Below are 22,701 nucleotides of genomic sequence, written 5' to 3'. Positions count from 1 at the left end.
AACAACTTAGTAATTACTCGCGCAATCACAACATACACCCGAAAAATTACTACATTTAGACATCTTTCATGATTCCTTTCTAACATACAAAACTAACTTATTAAATTTCTTAGCATGACATATTTCAAAAATAATTTCACATCATTTTTCAAAACTCCTATGTATTAACAGTCAATTACAATTCGTGAGCTTATTATAATTCTTGTTTTCAATTCATTTATTATTATCTATCCACACACTTCCTTCCTTTTATAACAATCTCAGGCAAAATTACGTAATGATATTTTATGGACATACGTAATAGGTACTACAACTATGTAATAACTAAAAATATCTAACTGTATCTTATTGTACTGTGTATGTCTAAACAAATAAATAAATAAATAAGGACGGGTTGTTTTGGAGAATTTGAAAATTTCTTCAAATTTCAGAGTTTTCAAGTTCTGTGACAGATTTTTTCAAGTTCTGTTATTATTTCAGTTCCGTCAAGTAACTAGCCTATTATGATATAATAACAGAACTTGAACAGGACTTTCACAGAACCCGAAAATTAAGTTCACCGAAACCAAACCAAAATTATTGGTTCCAAAAATTGGGATACGAAAACACTTATCAAAAAGATAGACCATTATTTTGAACTCAAAAGATCATAAGAAGCGTTGATTTTTACCTTATTATGCTTTCGAAGCAAGGGGACGGAATTAGATGAAATTGGTGGGCCGAATTATTCAACCGAATTTGTATATATATATTGTTGATATATCGATGGTCAATATATTCACATTTCAAAATATTGCAATTTTATATTCACATTTCAAATCATCAACATTAAACCAAGCATTAACACAATCAATACAGTTAACACAGTATCTATGTTTTACTAAGTTAGGTTAGGAAGGAATGAAGAAAGCGTGCTAACTAAACATTCTGATTTCAGTTTACTTGTTTATTGTAAGTAAGTTTAACGAAAAAAATTAATACTCTTACGTACCTCTTCACTATTTTTTTTAGCTGTGATCATCGTATCCTGTAAGAAATCAATAGGCAGAGCCACGTGTGCAAAGATGTGGAAGTCCTTCATAGAGTCCAGTTTCAATAGGAGCTCGCCGCCTGCCGTCATGTTTGGAGTCTCAAGCATGGCCACAATGTGACGGTCCGTGTCGACGAAGCCGAATCTGCCGGACATCAGGGTGAGGATGGGTGTTGGAGTGGTCACATTAAAGACGAGCATACTGTTGGTTATGCGACGTATATGGCCTGGAATAACCAAAAACACAGTAATTTTAACTTACTGAATATCTAAATTAATTAGACCTAACCATCATGAATTTCTCTGTCAGACGTAGGAGATGGATCATCACACAATGCTGTCTTTTGGTGAAGACTTGCTTCATTCTAATTCACACATCGTCTTATGTCTAATAATTCACACTCTTCATTATCTTTGAGTCCAGTGTCTAAAGGGCTAATTATCTGCATTGATTAGATAATGTAATCCTAAACAAATCTATACTGGCACATAGTTAATATCCATCCTATTTCATACTATCCTGTATTCAGACTCTTGGCGTGACCTCATTCAGGTATTTGATTCCCCATTTCGTTCTATGTCCCGGTGAGGCATTTTCATATTATTTTCTTGCCAATTGCGCGTCAAACATTATCCAGATAATATTAAATTTCTTAGTCCGTCCATAGCCCTGCATTTCCAAATCATATCCAAACCGATAAAAGTCGGATTTAAATATTTTAAGAAGTGATAATAATGCATGGAGGTTAAATTTGGTGTTGATTGTGAAAATCAATTATTTTTGGAAAATAGGTTCAGAGATGTTTAGTAAGTATATTAAAAAAAATATATGTATGAAAGGAAACTTACCATCGACTGTGATTGTGTAAACCTTTTCCTCTAAGTCCAGGTGTGTAAGTCCCTGAACGTCTCGCTTTTGACTGAACATGAATTTTGTCACCAAGAGTCCAGTTCTGTAGCCCTGTTAAACAAAATGCAATGAGTAAACAAAAACACACAGAAAACAAGATTGAAAAAAAATTAACTGTACTTACTGCCCAAGGTGATTTCAAGCCAATTCGACCAGAAATATTGTTAGCCGTAGGAGTTTTGTCGATTGTCCATGAGGAATTTAGCATCGAAAGCCCATCATTGTTATACTATAACAAAATCAATCTCTTTAATAAATGAATTTCAATTATTCTAGTTAACGAAAGTCTGCCAGAAACAGGATTATACATACCTCAAAGCTCAAGAATGTATCAGCACTTTTCCTCCACAAGTGGTGATGTTTTGCAACGGCGTTCACGGTCGGTAAGGCAGTGAGAGTAGAATTCATGAGAGCTTCTATTTCAGCGAATACCTAAAATGTAACAACGAATTTAAATCAAGTTTATTCCGCATACCATTGAATCATAAATTTCCTCCTAAATTAATAGGATAATCAAAATAGCCAATATGTGGCCACCACAGTCTGGAAAGACATTACAAATGAACACTTCTCTCGACTCAAGAAGAACCAAACACAATTTAATTTTTGCACTCATCAGAATGGTGTCAAGCTATTGCTCAGAGTGCTGGGCCTTGAAAATTAACAATTAAAGGATTTTGGAAATTTTTAAGCAGAAAATCCTAAGACTAAGATAAACGGAGCCTTAAAAAAATGTTGTTTGGCGGACAACTAGGGTGAATATTTTGTAGAATGCGTCCGATAGATATGAAAAATCAATTATGTTCAGATGAAAATAAAATCATTTTAAGAGAGAAAGAAAAGTGAACCTCATTGGTTTTCAGCATGTAGTTTCCTTGAAGACCGAAAACAATCCTCTCCCTTTCCCAAGTCATATTTCCGCCTAAGGATTGCAAATTGTCCACATAACGCCACCTGGAAATTAAAAAAAATGAAATACAAAAAAAATTATGGAGCTCTGCGAATTAAACACAATAACAATAAATAAAAGAAAGTAAGTTTTTATAGCAATAATAAGAAAGGGTTATAAAAATCTTTTACACTAAATTGAGGCTTGTGTCTCTCCAGCCTTGGAATGGCGTATCCATATCAGAGAGCAGTGCATATATTGTCTCTTTCTCCATCTCCGAGTAGATCTTCACTCTCCAGTGGATATTGTCATCTGGGGACCAGCCAAGCTTCACCAGCCATTGACACAGCCAATCTGAAAAAAATATGAACGCAAAACGATTGAGATTATTATGACGTTATTACTGAACCCATTACATGTAACATTATTATTTTTGGCTCTATCAAATGAAAATATATGAAAATAAGTTATGATTAAAAAAATAAATAAATCTTAATAAAAACACTCCTGACTTAAAATAGTGAAATGAAATAATGAAAATAAATGTTTTATAAAACATATTATATTACATATTTTTATTTTATTTTACTTTATTAAATATATAAAAGAAGTAAAATAAAAATACGTAAATATATTATATAAAAGAACATTTTAAATTGCAACATCGATAAAAATTTAAACAGCTTACAAAAAAGGATAGGTAAGATAATGAAAAAAATAGAAGGTAAGAGAAATATAAAAAAACTTATTTAAACTAATATGTATTAAGTTGTCATGTAGTCTTCAAAAAAAGCTTGTTGCCTTTCAAACATCCAACGTTGAACACCGATAATAAAAAGGGATAGTTAATAATTATTGTGGTTTGGTGAATGTGGTTCTAGTTTTAGAGAATGCATTCCAGGTTTGATGAAAAGAGGTATTGAAAAAAGCTTTTATGTTGAGAATTAAAATTTATTTAATACCACCAGTTGATAATGACAAGCAATTATAAATAATTAACCAAAGCATACCTTTGATTAAGAAATCTATCTCTCCATTGATTAATCTACCAGGATAGAAAAGCAGGAATGAGCCACCGTAGTTGAGGACACCTTTGTTGAGCAACTCCATGGCGACACTGACTTTCTGGTTCGGATCTCGGTTGGCATCCCAGTTGATATCTGCATTCAATCTCTTTACGTGTGGCCGGTTGATTTTAGAGTATGTGATGTGGATGTCTCTTAACCTGCGAAACATAATAATGTTTGAAACATAAATTTAAAAATAATGTTAAAAAATAAGGCGTTAAAATAAAGTAGTTAAAATGATAACTTACTGATCGATGTGAATATCTGCCAAGACACTAGATTCATTAAAGAGGTCTGCAGCGAGGCTAACGCTGTAGGATTTTGAAACAATGTCCAGTTCTCCGTAGCAAGTAAAGTTCTTTTCTGAGTAGAGAACATATCGGCTCACTAAGTTATAAAGGTCTTTCTCTTGCTCTCCCTAGAAAATAAACAGTCAAACACAGTTAAGGTAGTTTCAAAGCTTAATATAGAAAAAATTAAAACAATATTTGATACAATTGCTGACCTTAATGTTTAAATTGAACTGCCTACTATCCTGGGTGTATTTGGCTTCGAAGCCCACTTCCTTGAAAGTAGTACTTGTGACCACCGCTTTTAGTCGCCTTGATGCTAGATGTGAAGTACTCTGTTCGTGATAAACAGCCACTATGCTAGCGTCTGTGCCGGTGAACCAAACACCTTGTGCCGAAATCTAAAAATTAAACAAAATAATATATTTTACTAAATTGGTAAAAACTCCCCAAATCAAACCATATCAATTCATAATGTGCGCCACAATGCTGTTATTCTTGAAATCTGATCACTTGATTAAAAGCTAAAACGGGCCAAAAATCTTTTAACGTAGACCAAATTTGGAAATTTCAAAGTAGTAAGTGCACATTTATGATATGGAATTTGGAAAACTTCAGCCTGTGTATATTATAGTTTTTGCGTGTTCTAATCCAGAATTTTCAGGATCGATTTCAAGGGTATTTTGCTGTGTTTCGTTTCCTCCTCCTTAAGCCAAAGTTTCAGACAGCCTTTCAATGTCCATCATCAGAGCAAATATGATGGACACTGTGAGGAGGAATTGCAACACGGTATAGTACCCCGAAAATTCATAACAGAAATTCTCAAATATAAACACTCAATAAAATTACTTACGTCAAATTCATTGGTCCTTTTTTCGTGTATTTTGAGTTGCAGCATCATGGGAGACATGGCAGGTAATGAGGCGTTGAGTCCCGCGTCCATGTACAGCACCGCTCCTGGAAGTATGTCCAATCGTCCTGCCACATTGGCCACCCCTCCCACGCTCGTTGCTTTGTCGTACATCACTGTGGTGTTCATGATGGACAGGGAACCGTCCTAGAAGAAAATACAAATTGCAAATAGTGGGAACAAAATCCGATTATTTGAAGTTATGATAATATAAGCCATCATCATTATCACGGAACTACATCCCAGAGTGAGATTTGGCCTCCCCCACAAATGTGAATTTTTTTCAGTGTTTGTAGGTTTTTTTAAACATGTAGGATGATTGTCCTAGGAAGAATCCTCCTCCTATATCCGGGCTTGGAACCGACTGCAGCATAGTCTTTTATAAAAGGCAGAGAAAAACACACTCGTAAGTAGACCTGAATAATTTATTAATTTTTAAAAAGTTGGATAATGATGAACGAATACGTGGAAGGGTTCAAGCTGCAGAATTGAGATTTTGGATAGGAGTTGGACAAATTTGGATCGAATAAGAATGGGTTTAATGCCAAGCCCCAGATACTCTTTATAAAAAATCGCAATTGAGGTGAATTGGTCAAGATTGCCAGAAAACCAAATTACACTTTGGAGTTTGATTCCAAAGGGAAGACGTCCAGTGGGCCACCTCAGGCAAAGCAACTTCAACATGCCCAGCATGCTTCAACAACTTGTTAGGCTGTGCAAGGAAATACAGGGCTTACTGTGGATGGAGTCCACGCAAGTAGCGCAGAACACGGATGCCTTGTTGAGGCAAGATTTTTTTTTAACAATAGTAATAATGGTAATCATGTGGGTCTCCTTGGGGTGCTATGCCCATTCCGTGGTCCCATTTTAAAGTTTATATGTGTGTTGTTTGGATAAGGTTAGGTTGTGTTAAATGTAGGTTAGTATGGCTATTGTAAATGAAATACTTACACCCTAAGAACACCTAGAAATAGAATGATGTAATCAAATTTTTCAATTTGTGCTTTGCTGTAATGTATGAGTACATCTAATTTTCGAGGGTTTCCGACTTCGATAGTCGCGTAATAGGTGTGATATTTGTTTTTATGTTAATTTTATTGAATAAATAAATAATTTATTTTTCATCTTTTTGATATTGGCAGTCACATAATTAAATATATTAATTATTAGGATTTTTAATATTTTTATAAAAAACAATCGATGTGGGTATTTGATCGCTTGTTTTAGAATATATTTCACAAACCTCTTCGTATTTGAATAATATGTCCATGTATGGCTTCTTGATCTTCAGGTTGTGGTGCAGTCGGAAGCCATCAAAGGTCCGGTGACGGGCAAAACTGTAGTGGATCTTGGAGATGTTGGCCATCATTTGTTCGCGCGAGGAGCTGATGTTCATGTTGCACTCCCAGTGGTGTGGGGTTCCCTGGAACATAAACGGTATTCACCAAATTCGTCAAATTCAAAGGAATCATGTTCCAAAACTTTTACAGGTTAACGAGTCCTTCAAGATGACAAGATGTTTAAAAAGTGGACTGCTTTAAGTTTCCGAGTCCATTCTAAATAACTCGTTTACCCTGGCAGTAATGGGCATGAAACCATCGCAAGACTCCGTAAGCCCCGAAGACTTCGTTAACCCTAGCAGTAATGGGCACGAAACCATCGCAAAACTCTGTAAGCCCCGAAGACTTCGTTCACCCTAGCAGTAATGGGCATGAAACCATCGCAAGACTCTGTAAGCCCGAACACTTCGATCAATCTATATATACCCTATAACACGGCTATGATTAAAAGAATGCCAGATTCCCAGAGACACTGTGAATCAACCTAGAGACAAAATTGAGGTAAGGTTGTGGCGTGGAAAAGGATTGTAGCAGAATTGGAAGGCTTGAGGACTGAAGGTAATGACTAGGGACTGGAGCGACGAAACAAATTGTGGATTAGGAAGGAGGTCAAATCCTACCCTAAAGTAGGTAAACATGATGATCCTGACTACAAAATCAGTTCATTCTAGAAGAAATTGATTTTTTTAAAATAAATATTTGAAATCCTGGAATATTTTGAAATTCGCGTCTTGGGTCATATATAGTTGCAATATAAAATACTAACCATGTATTTGGTAGCAGTGAAGAAGTTAAGATTTGGATAGGAAGTGAAGTCCAAGCCAAGTTCTCCGTAGAAATCCATCCTCTGTCCCAGTTCCCTGTTGCTGACCAAAGCATCTATCTTGATGGTCTCTCTCCTGTCGTCTAAGAACTGGTAGTCGAGGCGAAGCTTGGCACCCTGAAAATATTATATAATAATAATAAATAATTAATCATAAAAATAAATGTTTTGATATCTTCCTTCTTTGTAACAGATAGAGATAATGATAAATATATTATGTAGTGTTTTTAGTGCAGGTGTGTGGTTTCGGTTTCAGTCTGTATTTAGTGTCAATATATCTATTTCAGATCTCACTATGTTTTACATTCTGCTTTTTATTTTATTGTGATTTACAGGGAGTTAAGGGATGTACATGACTTATTTTAACCAGTGATTTCTGACATTATTTGGAGTTATAAATGATGATGAAATTTTGGAATCCCGTGAATTTTTTTATGCTATTTTTTATTTTTCAAATTTTTTTTCCGAACCAAGTATCAAATTTCTTAGACATGTTGTCACTGGTCACTCCTAATAACCGACCAACCCCTCAATCCGATTTATACTGTTCAATACTTACTGATTGTTTGTGTTTTAAGTTGAAAAAAAAAAACATCATAAATGTCACCATTTACATTTTTTCTCCAAATCATGTCAGGAATCACTGGTTGAAATAAGTTAAGTACGTACCTAACACGCTGTATGTTACTGATACATGTTAATTATATATGTTAATGTGATATATGTTAACGATATATGTTAATGTGATATATGTTACTGATGTATGTAAATGTGATACATATATGTTAACGATATGTGTTACTTATACATGATGTGATATGTATACGTTACTGATATATGTTAATTATATATATTAATGATATATTTTAGTCATAAAAAGCCAAAGAAAGTGTTATTGAAAGATTATAACTGAAATAAAATAAAAATTGAATTTAGACAAATTACCTTGCTTGGACCATTCCAAGTTAAATAGCCAATAAGTCGACTGGCTAGTCGTTTTGTTTGGAATTGCAACGAGACGTCACACTGAGAAACTCCTTTCTTTTGAGCCATACGTAGGGTACCTGTAAGTGTAAATACAATTTAAAAACAGTAGTGAGGAGAAATCCATCACAAAACATGTTAATTTAGGTTCTACCTGTTATGCTTTGTAAGTCCTGCAAAATATGATTCACAAATTTGCTTTGAATTTAAGTGACATTTTTAAAACATTTATAATGATAATTTTAAAATTTATTTTCATACTAGCTGTACCCCGGCACGCATTGCTGTGGCGTGTGTTGCTTTCACGTCCAACAGATGGCGCTGTTTTTCAAAAAAAGTACATTTGTCCAACAGATGGCGCTATTTTTTTATTTTTAAAAGCACGTCGTTTACCTGTCATGGGTGACATCTATATGTATGTATATAAAAACACATGCGTATTCGTATGCAACGTTGCGTCAAAATTTCAAAGCAATCGGTGAAGATTTTTCGGAGATTTAAGATTTTGCATTCTACCTCTAACCCATTCTTGTCTTTTACTTTTACATATTTAAATAATTATTTTGTTAATTGTTATTGTTATTGTTAATTTTTTGACATCATGCCTGTTTTATGTACTTAATAAAATAAAATAAAACCAGAATCAGTTTGCAAAGAATTCAGACTACCTATAATAAAATATTTTATTATCTAAAGAATTGGAACTGAAGTATTATATTTATCAAGGATTCAAACTGTTGGGTGATTTTTCGCAGTTCCTGCACTAGTTAAAATGGAATATATCATTATTAAAATTATGTTTTTAACAACTTACCCGCTAGTTCCGTGATCCTTTCATTATTGACTGCCACATATAATCTTGGGACCAATATGAATCCATTTTTCTGTTCTTGCTTGTTCAAAGACAATACAGCATCAAAGTGCTTCTGTCCATCAATATCCAACAAGCACTCCATAAACTTGTGGTCTGGTTGGTTTTTGTAGGTAACTTGAGCTTTAAGGTAGTTGTTTGATGATTGATAAGCCAGAACCGCTGCGCCTGATCCAGGGAAAGAACTAATACTTGCGTTGAACATGCGTTTTGTCTGAAATAATAAAAAGTTTGAGATTGATTACACATGAATATAGATATTTTGTTTTCGAATGCCTAAGAAATAAGATAAACATTCTGGATTGCATTGCATTCCAGTATCTACCTTTGATCCTGGTGTATCAAATTCAAAGGCAACAACGGTTGCGGTTTCATTGGAGTTCATGTTGTATTGGAATGAATAGACATTTGCACTGGGATCGACTTTCTCTAAAGAAAGAAGATAGTTTGAAGGTCCAGCGAATAAGAAATATGGAGGATCTTCAACTGATGTCAAGTTGGGGAACTGAAAAAAAAAATACAAAATTATAATCACGGAAAATAAAAAGAGGTTAACGTATTAGGAATGCTCCAGCAACAGTCTGAAATTTATATTGTGACTTACTATCAAGAATCACATAAAGATTATGCATATCGGAATATCTTATTTATTTATATATATAAGCCTAAAAAGGCTTTTACATAAAAGTGATACATGATGCAGTGTACATAGGAGAATATCTATATTATACAGGAGATACTGACAGTAAATAGATGTTATCCATTGTAAAGTAGGTACAAAACACACAGTTGTAAATTGTGATTACAAGTATCATGAGAAATTATTAAGATGATTAAAAAAAAAAAGAAAACTAAATAAAAAAAAAAAACTAAATATGAAGCAATATTAGTAAAATGTAAGAGTAACATAAAGTAAAAAAAGAAATTACAACAACACAACATATAAGACAAATCATTAAAACTAATTTACCAACGCTACTCTAATTTGTAGGATTCGACAAAGTGTTGGTATAGATTATGCTTGATTCTATAAATGGAGTCAATAAATAAATCAATAGCACCCCCATACTAGTTGCCCAGATCATGCGTCCTATTGGACAGTGAGTGTGTCTGATAGTTGGTCGTTTATGTATTGCAGAAGAAAGTTATATTTTGTCTTGTATTCCTAGTTGGCACATGGAGTTTAATAGTGGCAACAATGGCACGACTATCAATTAAGTTGTTAATGACTCTGTGTAACACAACCAGGTCTGAAATAATTCTCCTGTCAGACAGTGTTATTAGATGCAATTGATTCATCAAACTGACATAATTAATGTAATCAATAGAAATTCTGAGCTTAAAATTTACGTACTTAAGAAATTATATGCATAATATTCAGTAGATAGTTAATAGATAACCGCACAAGAGCCAGTCTGGAGCCAATGAGTCTATGGCATTCCCAACTAGGGTATATTGTGAGGTTGAGGGTAGTGGGCTGGGGAAGAGGATGGGGAGAAGAAAGGTGGGGAAGTACCTGGCTATTCAGATCTGGTCACCAAATGCGGCCAAAGCCATTTCAAGCAATTTCCATTCTGAATGGTGGTTTTACAGCAGGGCGATTTTGAGAGTATCTTCCACTCTTGAATGTGCCGCAAATAAACTATTCATTATATTAAATGAGTAAATTGTGAAATAACACAAATCAATAAAATAAAATTTACTTGCGCATGCTGGGATTTGAACTCTGTCTTGCTAGTCGATAGCCTTACCACTCAACCACGGAGGCTGTGTACATACACTGTACCTTTTTAGTTATTCTATATTTAAAACTTTTTTACACTTTATACTTCTAAAGTATATTGGCACATGTTGTGCCGTTCGTATTTAAATGAATAAATATGTACACGAATTTGAAGAAAAACGGAGAATTTACCGCATAGGTAGCACACATCTTGATTCCTACAGAATAGTCCAGAGCTTTCCAGCTGCAAGTAGAAGCGGCAACTTTGTTCTTGTTGATACCGGCCTGTTTCTTTTCTCTACTACCATGCAGTATGATGAGTTCTGACCTATGAAAAAATGTCAATTCGTTAATAATTAAAAAAGATACCTTAGCTATTATTAAATAATAATTAATATCACACTGCAAGTTATCATGTTGTTGATATGAACCCTGTCCAGTTACAAGTGACTCATTTTATAAACATCTGTTCAGTTTAGTTGTAGGTATATACATATATTGGTGATTATTGGTGTTGTGTGAGGATAAAATTGTTATATTGTAATTTACTTGTGTTCTTATATCCGATGTTATGTTTACTTTATTTAGTATTTTGTATTTTCTGTAAATATTTTTTGCCCACGGGTACTGGACCCTTAGTTAGCGTTAAAAAAATTTAGCACGTTATTATAATTATTTTTTTAAGTGAAAACCTATCATTAGATATTATTTGTATTTTTTATAAGTTAATTATTTAAAGATGTAAAAAATCTGTTGTCTTTCCTAAATAAAAAAAAAAATAAAAAAATAAAAAATAAAAAAATAAAATTTTAACTTCTTTCAGATAAAGGTAAAAAATTCTTCGAGGATGACATTATAATCAATAAATATAGGTACTTACTTTGCCTCGAAAATCTCCTGCTTCGAATGTGGTAGTGACAGCTTCAATCCCGCGGACTTTCCTCCCCTGAGTTTGAGTTCAGCAGAGAGAGCTGTGGCCGTGTGCATACGCAAGTTAACCCTCAGACCAGTGGCGGCCAGACCCCCGGCATTGATGCTCATAGTCGCTCCCACGTTAACTGCCATGCTAGAAGAGTAAACTACCATTAGATTACACTTGCCAAACATATTGAGAGGCTATATCTAAAGCTAGATGCAAGAAATCTTCAGAGAAGGAAGACAATTGCAAAAAACAATTACCTGGGATGCATTTTGCCTTCAAAGTCCAAATTTTTGGTTTCGAAGAATTTATCAGCCATTGAAATTGATCCTGACATCTTTAGGTTAACAACACTCGTCCCCATCAAATTCATGGTCAGTGGAAGACCAGAACCTGTAGGTACGGCGTATATTGTATCCACGAACATGGACGATTTTTTATAAGAGATTTCCTAGAATTCGAAAGATAATTATGAGTTTTACGCAAAAAAAATTAAGTATAACATAATAACTAGTGTACAATGTTTAGAATAAAATAAAATTATTTAATTAATTATGTAATTCACCTTTCCAGAGAGAACTTTTTGAATATGATGCAGAGGATTCAAATTCTTCACAGAATCAAGGATCTCTTCATCTCCTTCCGCACTGAAATACGCAATCTCATTTCCAAATATCTTCATTCCTAGATCTAGTAAGGGCTTTCTGTGCTTTAGGCCATCGTTGTCATAATCAATCTCGTCCACTTTCGATTTGATGTTATCTGCTTTGCTCGGTGAGCGTAGAAATCGAGTCCAACTCTCAAGTTTTTTTTCAATCTTGGAACGACTCCACGATCCATCTTGACCGAATACGTTTTCAATATATTTCTCGAAACCTTCACCACGGACGTTCAACTAAAAGAAATATGTAAAGGTTTGTCAGATTTAAACTTCAAAGTCATGTATTGGTGTCCACAGACTTGAGGAGTTAGATTGATTGTGTAATATTATTATATTTTGGATTTTGAATATCATACCTCCAGAATGTTGATAGACTCTCCAAACATGTCCAAAGTAAGATTCAGAGAAGCTGATCGAGGAATGTATGAGTCGGGAGACATAATTACATTGGCTTCGTAGTTTCCACCTGAAAACGAAAATTAGGTTACCACGAGGTTCTGGTCTTAATAAGACGGGTGTTAATTGAAGTATTTAAAAAAAAAATAATCATTCATGATAATATTAACAACTTTCAAACGAAAAATGTGAATCAGAAAAATCGAAAAAGTTTAAAAACGTCTTTGCTCTGGGTTTATTTTCTAGAAGCTACCGAATATTTTACTTTTTTTGTTTCTAATGAGTTTTTATTATTCATTAAAAACAAAAAAAATAATATTGACAATGTTCCCCGTTATTTTGACTCCTCCCTCCGTTTCCCTCTCAACCCCCTCCCCCTCCCTCAAATCCCTCCCGCCAAAGGACCAAACTAAATAAAACCCCATATTTCTGCACTTAAAAATTTAGTTTTAAAATAGCTAGTTAATGAAACGGACGTGTCGAAACCGGTCGCTAATTTTATAAAAAAATTTATACGTAACAAATGTACATTGTGAATAATAAAAACTCATTAAAAACAAAAAATGTCTAGAAATTGTTACATAGTGAATGCCAAAGAAATACAAAAAGAATATTTTACTGTTTAATTTTTTTTAATGTTGTTAATATTATCTTCAATAATTAAATATTCCAATTTAAGGTTTTCCTTGATAATTTGTTCCACTGTAAGTATATTTATTGATATCTGATAAAATGGTTAAATTAATTTGATTTGCTATACCTGCGTTGTATTGGTCAAAGAAGACACCATGTTCAAAGTTCCTTGAAAATTTCCTGATATCTGGTGGGTGAGATGGTCTTGGAATAGTATTACCCGACAGCAAACCTTGTTTCTCCACTCTTGATGGAATTGTCGACTTTCCGAGATTGTTCAAATGGCTCCATACAAAAGAGGCAACTGAAACGAAAAATCAAGTTATTTTAAAAATTATATAAAAAAATCTTTTGGCATGCCTAAGGGATAAAACTGACAAAAATTATACAAGCTTGGCAAGACGGGACGACGCTTTGCACAAAAATGGGAAGACGCTTTTCCACGGAGCGACACTTCATTCGGCCAGCCTCGTGACTCGTCGGCTGGTCCGCCCGGTCGCCAAAGTCTGTGCGGTATATTTGATTCTATTCTCAATAAAATTGGCAATGGATTTATTCAAAATGATGATGAATTTATCTTTTAAAATATATGTATAGTATATTTTAATAATAACAAAATAATTGTGTTATTATAAAAAAATAGACACATTCATCAACACATCCTTCAAAATAAAAGTCGATTTCGATGTTTCATGTTTCACATCTGCCAGGCTTCTCGTGATGGCTATAAGATGGCGTAAGAGTCCCAACTGCTCCCAATAGTCTGGAGCCAGTGAGACTATGGCATTTCCAATTGGGGTATGTTGTGAGGCTGAAGGTAGTTGGAAGGGGAAGGAGATGGGAAAGAGGAAGGTGTGGGAGTACCTGGCTATTCAGATCTGGTCATCAAACATGGCTAAAGCTATTTCGTGCAATGTTTCATTTCTGAATGGTGATCTTACACCAGGGCGATACTGACACTCTGGAACGTGCCGCAAGTATACTATATATTATTTTATATTAATAAATTGTGAAATAACACAAATTGATCAAATATAATTTACTTGTACACGCCGGGATTTGAACCCGGGACTTTCTGCTTGCTAGTCGAGAGCCTTACCCCTCGACCATGGAGGCTGTCAGATTTGTTTTAACTATATCTAAAGTCTAGATTATCAATGGTTATTTTATTTCGTACAATATCTCTCACCAAGGATTATAAGCATAGTTATTAGGTATATGTGATTTTAATAATCATACCTTGATTAATCTTTTCTTCTTTAAAAATCTGAAGAATTTTCCTGACTACGACATAACTTGGGCACCTCATCACTTGAAGGTATGATGCTAAGCGAATTTCAACGTCCAACGATTGCTTTCGGAAGAGCTCTAGGAAATAACTCCTGAAAACATAAGATAATACAAATATTTAATAAACATTTTAGTTCAAATTTCAATTGAACTCTGAGCATTATGTAAATAACTTGTTTAAGATAGTAATATATATCACCTAGTTTCATAGCAGGGCGTTTTTCTGAAAGCGTCTATGGAGTGGATTCGAATGGGCAGCATAATGTCAGTGTTTTCAATAACTCCCATGAGCATGTCACCAAAGTCTTTTGTGAAACCACCAATGTTACCCAGAGACTTGATACTTATCGACACCTACAGCAAATAAAATAATGTCAAAATTGTACATATTTCAAGCAATACTTGTATATTTTGAGTTCAGTGGAGCATTGTAGGCACAGATGCTTAACTACTGTAATTAAAAAACTAAGGATTATTTACTTTCTCGCGCAGAGCTCTTGACATCTTTTTTGTTCCTTCGCCTAATATTTCGATAACATTATTCTGCAGTATTTTTATGATGGCCATGTTTTGTTCCTCCATGCAGCATTCCGCAACTGAAAATAGAATATATAACATGAATGCACTGTTTCGTGATAGCCTACTCCATTTGTTCCCGTGGGTTTAAAATGTTATGCACCAATGACAGAACTAGGATTTGACACAAATTCTAATCTGCACTTGGGTTGTCGCAGCCGCAGTCAGTTGTAATATACCCTTTTGCTCTGTAATGACTTTGCTAGGTTGTGCAGTTCGACGAAATCGCCAATATCTTAAATGACATACGCGTGGAAGATAATCGTTGTTATGCTGTTCCTGTTGTCTCATATCGATAGTTTTTAATGTGCAAGTCAAGGATACAATTTTGGGCCCCGGCTAAAGTGCATTGTAGACTTTATATGTTTTTTTGCGTAATACTCGCTTTAGTGTGTGTCAGGAGTTCAAAGGCAGAAAAGAGAACGAAGTCCCTTTTCTTGACATGTTGGGTGACACAAAATAATCACTTCATCTTACATGCACTTACATACAACATTCATTTAATTAATAAGTAAGAATGCTTATTGCTTAAATGACTCACGAGAGTGTTTACTGTTTCTGCAGTAAGAATGGACCATTGAAGATGCTGCTAGCGACACAGCCTTATCTGTAGGAGAGTGTTCAAGAAGATCTTTCATACTGCTTATCATCTCTTGTTGTGGTCTGCAATTCAAAATAAAAATTATCAAGTCAAACATTTAATCGTCATTAACTCATCAGCAAAGCCGTTATTGATTTTGGAATGAGTATCAAGCACACTTAGGCATGTTTAATCTCTTTTCTTCTTCGTTGCGTGGTTGGAATAGTTTAACTGCTAAGAAGGTAAGTAAATTGAAGTGTAATAATTAGCTTACCTTGGAATTGTTGCCATCGACAACAGCCATTCCTGTCTAGTTTCCTCAGAAGCTGTACCTCCAATGATCATATCCTTAATCAACTCCACTGAGCCAGAACTTGCAATATATGGTAATGCATCCAAAACGTGTTTCCTTAAAATATAAACCAGCATATCAGTTAAGAGATTAGCGACGTATGGCGAATCTATCACAATCTATTACCAACGTAAGCATTTCTTTCAGTGTGTTCGTGAATTTTTATTTGTTTAGAAAATAATTTGCGACAGCAACAAAGTATTTAAATGTATACCGTGAGAATGGCAGGGATGATTTGTATGTTTCAATCGGTGTTTGCCTAGAGATGAAGGGAAAAATTGAATCCATCCATGCGAATGAAAATACTGTCTGCCATTTTGTTTCCGATTTGGGTGAAAAAGGCGGGCATTCTTTTTCATTCTTATAATGCACAGCATTTTGTATTTGTATTATGTGTAATACTTACGTCAATGTTTATAGACTTCCCAATTTATTGTATACAAATAATCAAGTCTTCCAAACAAGGTGAAAGCAGCTTATCACAGAATTTATTTTTTTTTACTGCCCAGATACTTAAACTAAATATGTCTCTCAGAATAGAATTATCGAAGAATGACTTACCTGGCCTGTGGACAAATGGTAGTAGCCCTGGCCAGCAGCTGGGCCAATGCCTGGTGATGAAGTCCTCTGCATGCCCTGACCAACCCTCCCCACAGTGACACTGCCTGGCCGCCTTCCACATCTTCCAGGGGACGGTGGCTCTCTCCTGTTGAACTCTTGGTGGTCGAGTCAGGGAGTTCTTCGGCTGCGTCAGATAAGGCTTCTTCTACCCTGTTGAAATGAAAAAAACGATTAGAAACAAGTCTTAAATCTAAAGAGGAGAGAAACCGTTAGCTAACAGTGAGTATAACTACACCTACGATGGACGTAAGGTAGAAATGCTGTGTATCTTCTAACAAAAATTAAATGTAAGGTGCTCCAATAAAAATTAGGTGGCATCGTTGCAGTGGCGGACTAAGCCCGTCAGAGTCCCGGGGCGGCAAAAATGAATGAGGCCCCCCCCTAGTTTAAGAAGTTGATGTAATTTTACAAGCTTTTTATTCAGTTTGTTTATTTGGTTAAAATCTTGCAAGCGAAATTTAAATATGGATATGGACGAGGAAAATAAAATACGAATCGATCCGCAAAATAAAAACAACTGGTAAAAATAAAGTAATATGTAGTTTTTATTTTCAGTAAGTTTGTAGCTGTTATAGCTTATTAAAAGTGTTTTCGTGCCTTCATTTTACCGAACTCCTCAATAACTTCAATCAATTTCTTTTGAAACTTTACTTTCAATTGAAAGCACGGACAAATTAACGAGTGAGTGATTAACGCTCATGATTCATTGTAGATCGAAGATAATTTTTAATTAGTTTGAGTTTGGAAAAACTCCTCTTGCATGATGCAACCCAGATGCAAATGGTCAAGAAGTATGGAAATATGAGAGATGTACAGGGTAACGATTCACTAAAGTCCTATTTTATTATAAATTGGAGGATTTCTTGGGCTGTCCATTTACGTTCGTATCGGTCGCGCGTACATGCCTGCGGAACCTTTTTATTTCTTGGAAAACCTGCTCCTTATCAAATTAATCGTAAATTTGTATCAGATTGTCCACTGCTACAGCCAGAGCGCCATCTGAAGCTTCTAGCAAAAACCTTGTTTTAATAATTTCTAAAATATGGTTTATTTGCTTCACGGCCGTGTATCGTTGCGACAATTCTTGTACATCGGTCAATGCATTCAAATATTGACCGACGTATTTCTTCTTGAATCAATAATGCAGCATCATGAGCTGATTCACCCAGCATCGTTATTTTTACCCCCCTTCTTCCCCGTCTCTCGATATTAATGTCCATATCCGAAAATTGTTTGTAAGTCAAAAGGTAAAATCACAAACAGCCGGCAAAAGCAAGCTTGCTCCTTATCTTGTATCTAGATTTGCTTTGGTTGGATCTTGAAAATATTCCAAGCTACTCACAACTGTCTCCATATTTTCTTTTACGACTTTTACCAACTTGTAATGAGCGCTCCAGCGAGTATCAGATAAATGTTTTTTTCCAGTTTTCTCTTTAAGCAATTGCCATATCTGTGTAGATGATGAAAATAATGAATATAATTTCTCTACTGTTCCAAAACATGTGATGCTGGATGGAACGCAAGCAAATGTATGAATACCGCAAAGATTCAAGGAATGATTAGAACAGGAACTGAACAGTGCTTTTCGTGGAGACCTGACATTGACGGTGACCGGATAAATCATCAAAATGATAATTCAACACACTTTTAAAAAGTGATATAAAATATCATCAGCAGTGCTGTCAAAAATGATTCCATAATACTTAGCCTTTTTAATATCTGCAATAATTTTTTGCCTTACATGTTCATCCAAACATAGAATAAATTCATTTTGTATTCCTATTGACAAATAAGAAGGTACTCTATTTGACCCACCAGCGGTCTTCATTTTTAAGCAATGCTCTTTCAACACAGCATCATATTTCGCTAACAGTTGTCCAATTCTAGAAAACTTCCCCTGTTTTCCGAAGAAATATCTTCACGATGGCCTCGGAAAGCAAGATTTTTCTGAGCTAAAAATAGTGTTACATCTAAAAGGCGATGTAAAAAGTTTCTCCATTTTTTAGTTTCATCATTAATAATCTTCAAGTTATCCTTATCAATGGTTTTATTAAGTTTCAAACCCATAGACAACATTTTCCTCTTTTCTACATTTGATATATGTTCATTCGATGATTCATGCAGTGATATCTTTGGATTCAATTTCCACCACTGAAAAAACCCCGAGACAAATTTATTAGTTTGAGAGCTACCCTCAGATGCAAATAACTGGCAGCAGTAACAATACAATTTCTTTGTTGATGTTGAGTATGGCATTTATTTCCTTAAATATTTAGTCTCGTTTAAATGTGAGTAAAACCACGACAAAGTTAAACAACGATGTGTTCCCTTATATTAGTACTTTCACCTGGTCTTTCTACAGATTCAAAAGGTCCGTCCTTGTTTTGAAATATTTCACTACCCTTTTCGATAATCGAAATTCTGATATGCTCTGGCACAGGTATTGGCCAATGTGCAGTATCATCGGATGAGAAAACTCTAAGATAGAAGCGACGTATTCTTCGGATTCTTCCTCAGTAATTTTCTTTAATTTACTAGTTTTATCATCCTGTTTTTCAGTGTCACTTACGTCGGAGTTTTTATTAATATCACATTTAGTAGACTTTTCACCTTTGTTTTTTTGCCTCAACATCAACGATTTGTATATTGGATTCCGATTCAACAATTTGATTAATTTCTTCGGCAACGCCACCTTTCTTTTCTTTAAAATCTGAAAGGTATTGGATAAAGATCCAGAAAGTTTATTAGCCTCTCTAGTCTTTGCTTTTTTTCTGAGAGCCAGATGGTTGAATTCTTTTCACTAAAAATAAAATGGAAGAGAATAAGAAACTTTTGTAGAAGATAGCAGAATAAAATTTTTTTACTGACATAAAAATATGATATCTTATGTGTTGGTTAAAAGAACATATTTTTAAATTCCTTCCATTATATTTTTCACAAGTCAAAGCCGCCGTCAACACAGCCCTTGCATTTTAGTAATGCGCCTTATCTAATTATTAGTGTAGTAAATTAATTATGTCATGAGACTCCCGTGACATAATTAATTTATGATCTGGGTACCTAGCTTGGTCGATCGATGAAGGATTTACCGATAGTGTCGGTAACATATCATCGTTCTATAGCATGACTGTAGATAACCAATGAAGAAACAACAGTTCAAGTCAAGAAAATTAGGAATACGTAGTCGTTATGAATTATTGTTTGTTCGTTAGCGGCCTGCAGTCGTGCTCGGGAGCGATGACAAGTTTCCGACATTTTCTTAAAACTTATGTCAATCGACCATGCTGGATATCCATTTGAGTCTCTGGATCTCTCATGTTGAGTCTCATGATAAGTGATAAGACCAAGTATATACGGTCGGTGGCCGAGTTGACATCGCGTTTGGGTCCCACCCAGGCGTAGTGTGTTCAATTCCTCGGCTGGCTAAGTCCTCCATCACAACACAAGCAACATTTTCAGCTTACTGTGGTGGTAGTAGGAGATTTTCAAATATTGTCAGGTTATTCGTAACCCGGGAATGTTTGTCTTTCTTTTAAAAAAAATATACATATGTACCTACAAAAAAAGTAAGGACCACTTAAGGAAAATTACTTACTTTTTCAAATACTCGAAAATGAAAACACTTTTTAAAATCAACTTTGAACTTATTTACTTTTACACAGCAACAAAAACCAAACTATTAAATTTTAAAGTTTATGAATTACGTAATAAAATTTAATATATTTTATATTGTATTGTGACATTCGACGTAGAATGTCAGCGGCATTCATTCAGGGATTCCTACGGACTTCAAAGACGGGAATTCCCAAAGTGGATTGAACGCGTTCAGCGTAAAAGAATATTAGTGTCGCATAAAAAGTCTAGATGGCTGTAGTGTTTTGATCTTGATAAAACTATACAGTATAAAAACAAAAACAGTATGGCAGTATTTCAGATCGAGTCCACCTATTTCGCCTTAAAGCCTTGTTTAGGATTTGATCAAGGGAACATGGAGGCGTTTGGGGCCCCCCAGGACCGGGGGCCGGGGCGGGCCGCCCCCCCCTGTTCATGTTCGTGTTCCCTCCCATAATTTTGGTGTTAATACTTACTTGCACAAATGCTTCAAGATGTCTCTTGCGGATTTCAATTCTCCGGTACCAGGTCGAACGGAAGAAGTGTGGTGGTGTAGAAGACTGTAACGTAGTTTGATTGCCTCCCATTCTGAAACATTTCACAAAATACATGGTAAAAATATACGGCTTTGTGAGAAAAAACTTCTGCATTTGACACAAAAGATTTATTTGGCAAAGCTAAGAACCACGATAAATATCAGAAGCAAGGAAAGACTCTGGTCAATTACACTAAAAACTGACAACAACAACTCTCAACATAGCACAAAGGCACAGACAATAAAAAGGTACAACTGGGACTCGAACCCGGATCCTCCTGGCGTCTTTTCCAATCAAGCTATTTCCATTTCATTACATTTCGTAACTTTTATCAATCTCATACTTCCTACTATTTTTTTATGCTTTGGCTGGTTAAATAATCTTATTATAGTTCATAATAACTACCTTCTTGCTTCTCGTCCATGATCTCCGTGCTAGTTTTGTTGATCTCCTCTAGCAGCCTGAGGTCCACCTTGACGGTGCTGATGGCACCGGATCGCTTCCCGGAGAAAGGCTGGAAGAGATGGCGTTCCTTGCAAGACACGCCCGTGTACACGTGGTGGTCGATGGAGATTCGGCATCTGCTTTCTGATTCCAGGACGGGCCACGTTTGGTATTTCTGGAAAAAAGTGATATGAAAATATTAATGACATATAATTTTTTTTCTTTTTTGTACATGTCTTGACGATTATTAAAAGAGTTTTAATGTTATATAAAGGTATAACTCACGCTCTGGAAGTTATATCTGACAGTCTGCAAGATTGAAAGGTACTTGTAGCGGTCCATGCACAACGAAAGATCCTTCCTCTTCATGACGATGAGGCTGGTGTTCTCCTGACCCTGCATCTTGTACTCTGTCTCACAGGTGCCGTGGATATCACGCTGAAATGTGTAAGGAATATTTCAAGAAAATGAATATTATTACATTTGTTTGAAGAAGACGACGAACAATGTGCAGGTTGTTAGGAGTTTGGAACAAACGAAAAATAGCAACTTTTTAGTTGGTTTTAACACTTAACAGGCACATGATTTTAAACTACGTTATAGAGAACATCGGTCCTGGAGACCGGTATTTTGAAAAATGTCAAAAATAATACCTTTATTGTTCAAAACATTTTATTTCAATTCGATTTACATAAAGATGGTTTCTAAAGAAATATCAATGCTTTATTTAATCAATATACTTTTAAAAAACTTAAGTTAATCAAGACAAAAAAATACTCAGTACAATAAGTCCATTAGAAAGAACATTGGTACGTCAGACCGCTTAAAATACAACTAATCAACCAACAAAAAAACCTACGTTATATGGAACACCAGTCTGTGAGACCTGTCCTAAAAATTATGGTTTTGTAAAAAAATAGCGCAATAACTAAAGAACGAACGCTCCCAGATATCGCTTTGTAGACTGGCTGAGCGGCCCAGTACAGCAAGAGCGGGGAATAACTTGAGAATATCTCGGGCGGTGGTTGGTGGGGCAAAGGACGCCGGTGTAGAGGCACTTCCAAACACCATAGCTGTATTTGAGACCGATATTCTCTAAGGGTTAAAATTGTTTATTCTTCCGCATGGCTCCTTGATATCTTACAGTGTCAACTAACATATGTATTATTTTATTAAAAAAATATTTTTCTTATTTATAAGTATCATTGAATCGCTGACAGCCCTGAATTGTTGCGATTCCTACT

The 22,701-nt window shown here is 35.1% G+C and overlaps 1 protein-coding gene across 1 annotated transcript in view; it reads right to left on the bottom strand.

The window, feature by feature from the left end:
- The window catches only part of LOC149411842 (uncharacterized), an 86,228-nt gene that overhangs the window by 52,957 nt on the left and 10,570 nt on the right, over nt 1–22,701 (bottom strand). The window contains exons 6-35 of the mRNA XM_089646474.1: nt 21,743–21,895; nt 21,419–21,632; nt 20,954–21,065; nt 16,806–17,015; nt 16,167–16,301; nt 15,854–15,975; nt 15,217–15,332; nt 14,936–15,090; nt 14,686–14,828; nt 13,574–13,750; nt 12,774–12,883; nt 12,322–12,651; nt 12,017–12,207; nt 11,718–11,903; nt 11,030–11,165; nt 9,440–9,619; nt 9,058–9,328; nt 8,205–8,323; nt 7,203–7,376; nt 6,340–6,519; nt 5,040–5,243; nt 4,402–4,587; nt 4,145–4,314; nt 3,840–4,054; nt 3,021–3,183; nt 2,789–2,894; nt 2,253–2,372; nt 2,065–2,169; nt 1,880–1,991; nt 992–1,257 (exon numbers count right to left, since the gene is read on the bottom strand). Coding sequence (XP_089502600.1) covers nt 992–1,257; nt 1,880–1,991; nt 2,065–2,169; nt 2,253–2,372; nt 2,789–2,894; nt 3,021–3,183; nt 3,840–4,054; nt 4,145–4,314; nt 4,402–4,587; nt 5,040–5,243; nt 6,340–6,519; nt 7,203–7,376; nt 8,205–8,323; nt 9,058–9,328; nt 9,440–9,619; nt 11,030–11,165; nt 11,718–11,903; nt 12,017–12,207; nt 12,322–12,651; nt 12,774–12,883; nt 13,574–13,750; nt 14,686–14,828; nt 14,936–15,090; nt 15,217–15,332; nt 15,854–15,975; nt 16,167–16,301; nt 16,806–17,015; nt 20,954–21,065; nt 21,419–21,632; nt 21,743–21,895 — 5,061 coding nt within the window. The remainder of the gene's footprint in view (nt 1–991; nt 1,258–1,879; nt 1,992–2,064; nt 2,170–2,252; nt 2,373–2,788; nt 2,895–3,020; nt 3,184–3,839; nt 4,055–4,144; nt 4,315–4,401; nt 4,588–5,039; nt 5,244–6,339; nt 6,520–7,202; nt 7,377–8,204; nt 8,324–9,057; nt 9,329–9,439; nt 9,620–11,029; nt 11,166–11,717; nt 11,904–12,016; nt 12,208–12,321; nt 12,652–12,773; nt 12,884–13,573; nt 13,751–14,685; nt 14,829–14,935; nt 15,091–15,216; nt 15,333–15,853; nt 15,976–16,166; nt 16,302–16,805; nt 17,016–20,953; nt 21,066–21,418; nt 21,633–21,742; nt 21,896–22,701) is intronic.

The sequence above is a fragment of the Hesperophylax consimilis genome, chromosome 24 (assembly GCF_061612785.1).
Source record: "Hesperophylax consimilis isolate HC1 chromosome 24, BYU_Hcon_1.0, whole genome shotgun sequence".
Taxonomy (NCBI): domain Eukaryota; kingdom Metazoa; phylum Arthropoda; class Insecta; order Trichoptera; family Limnephilidae; genus Hesperophylax; species Hesperophylax consimilis.
The sequence above is the reverse complement of the archived record's forward strand: the minus strand, read 5'-3'. Positions and strand labels throughout refer to the sequence as shown.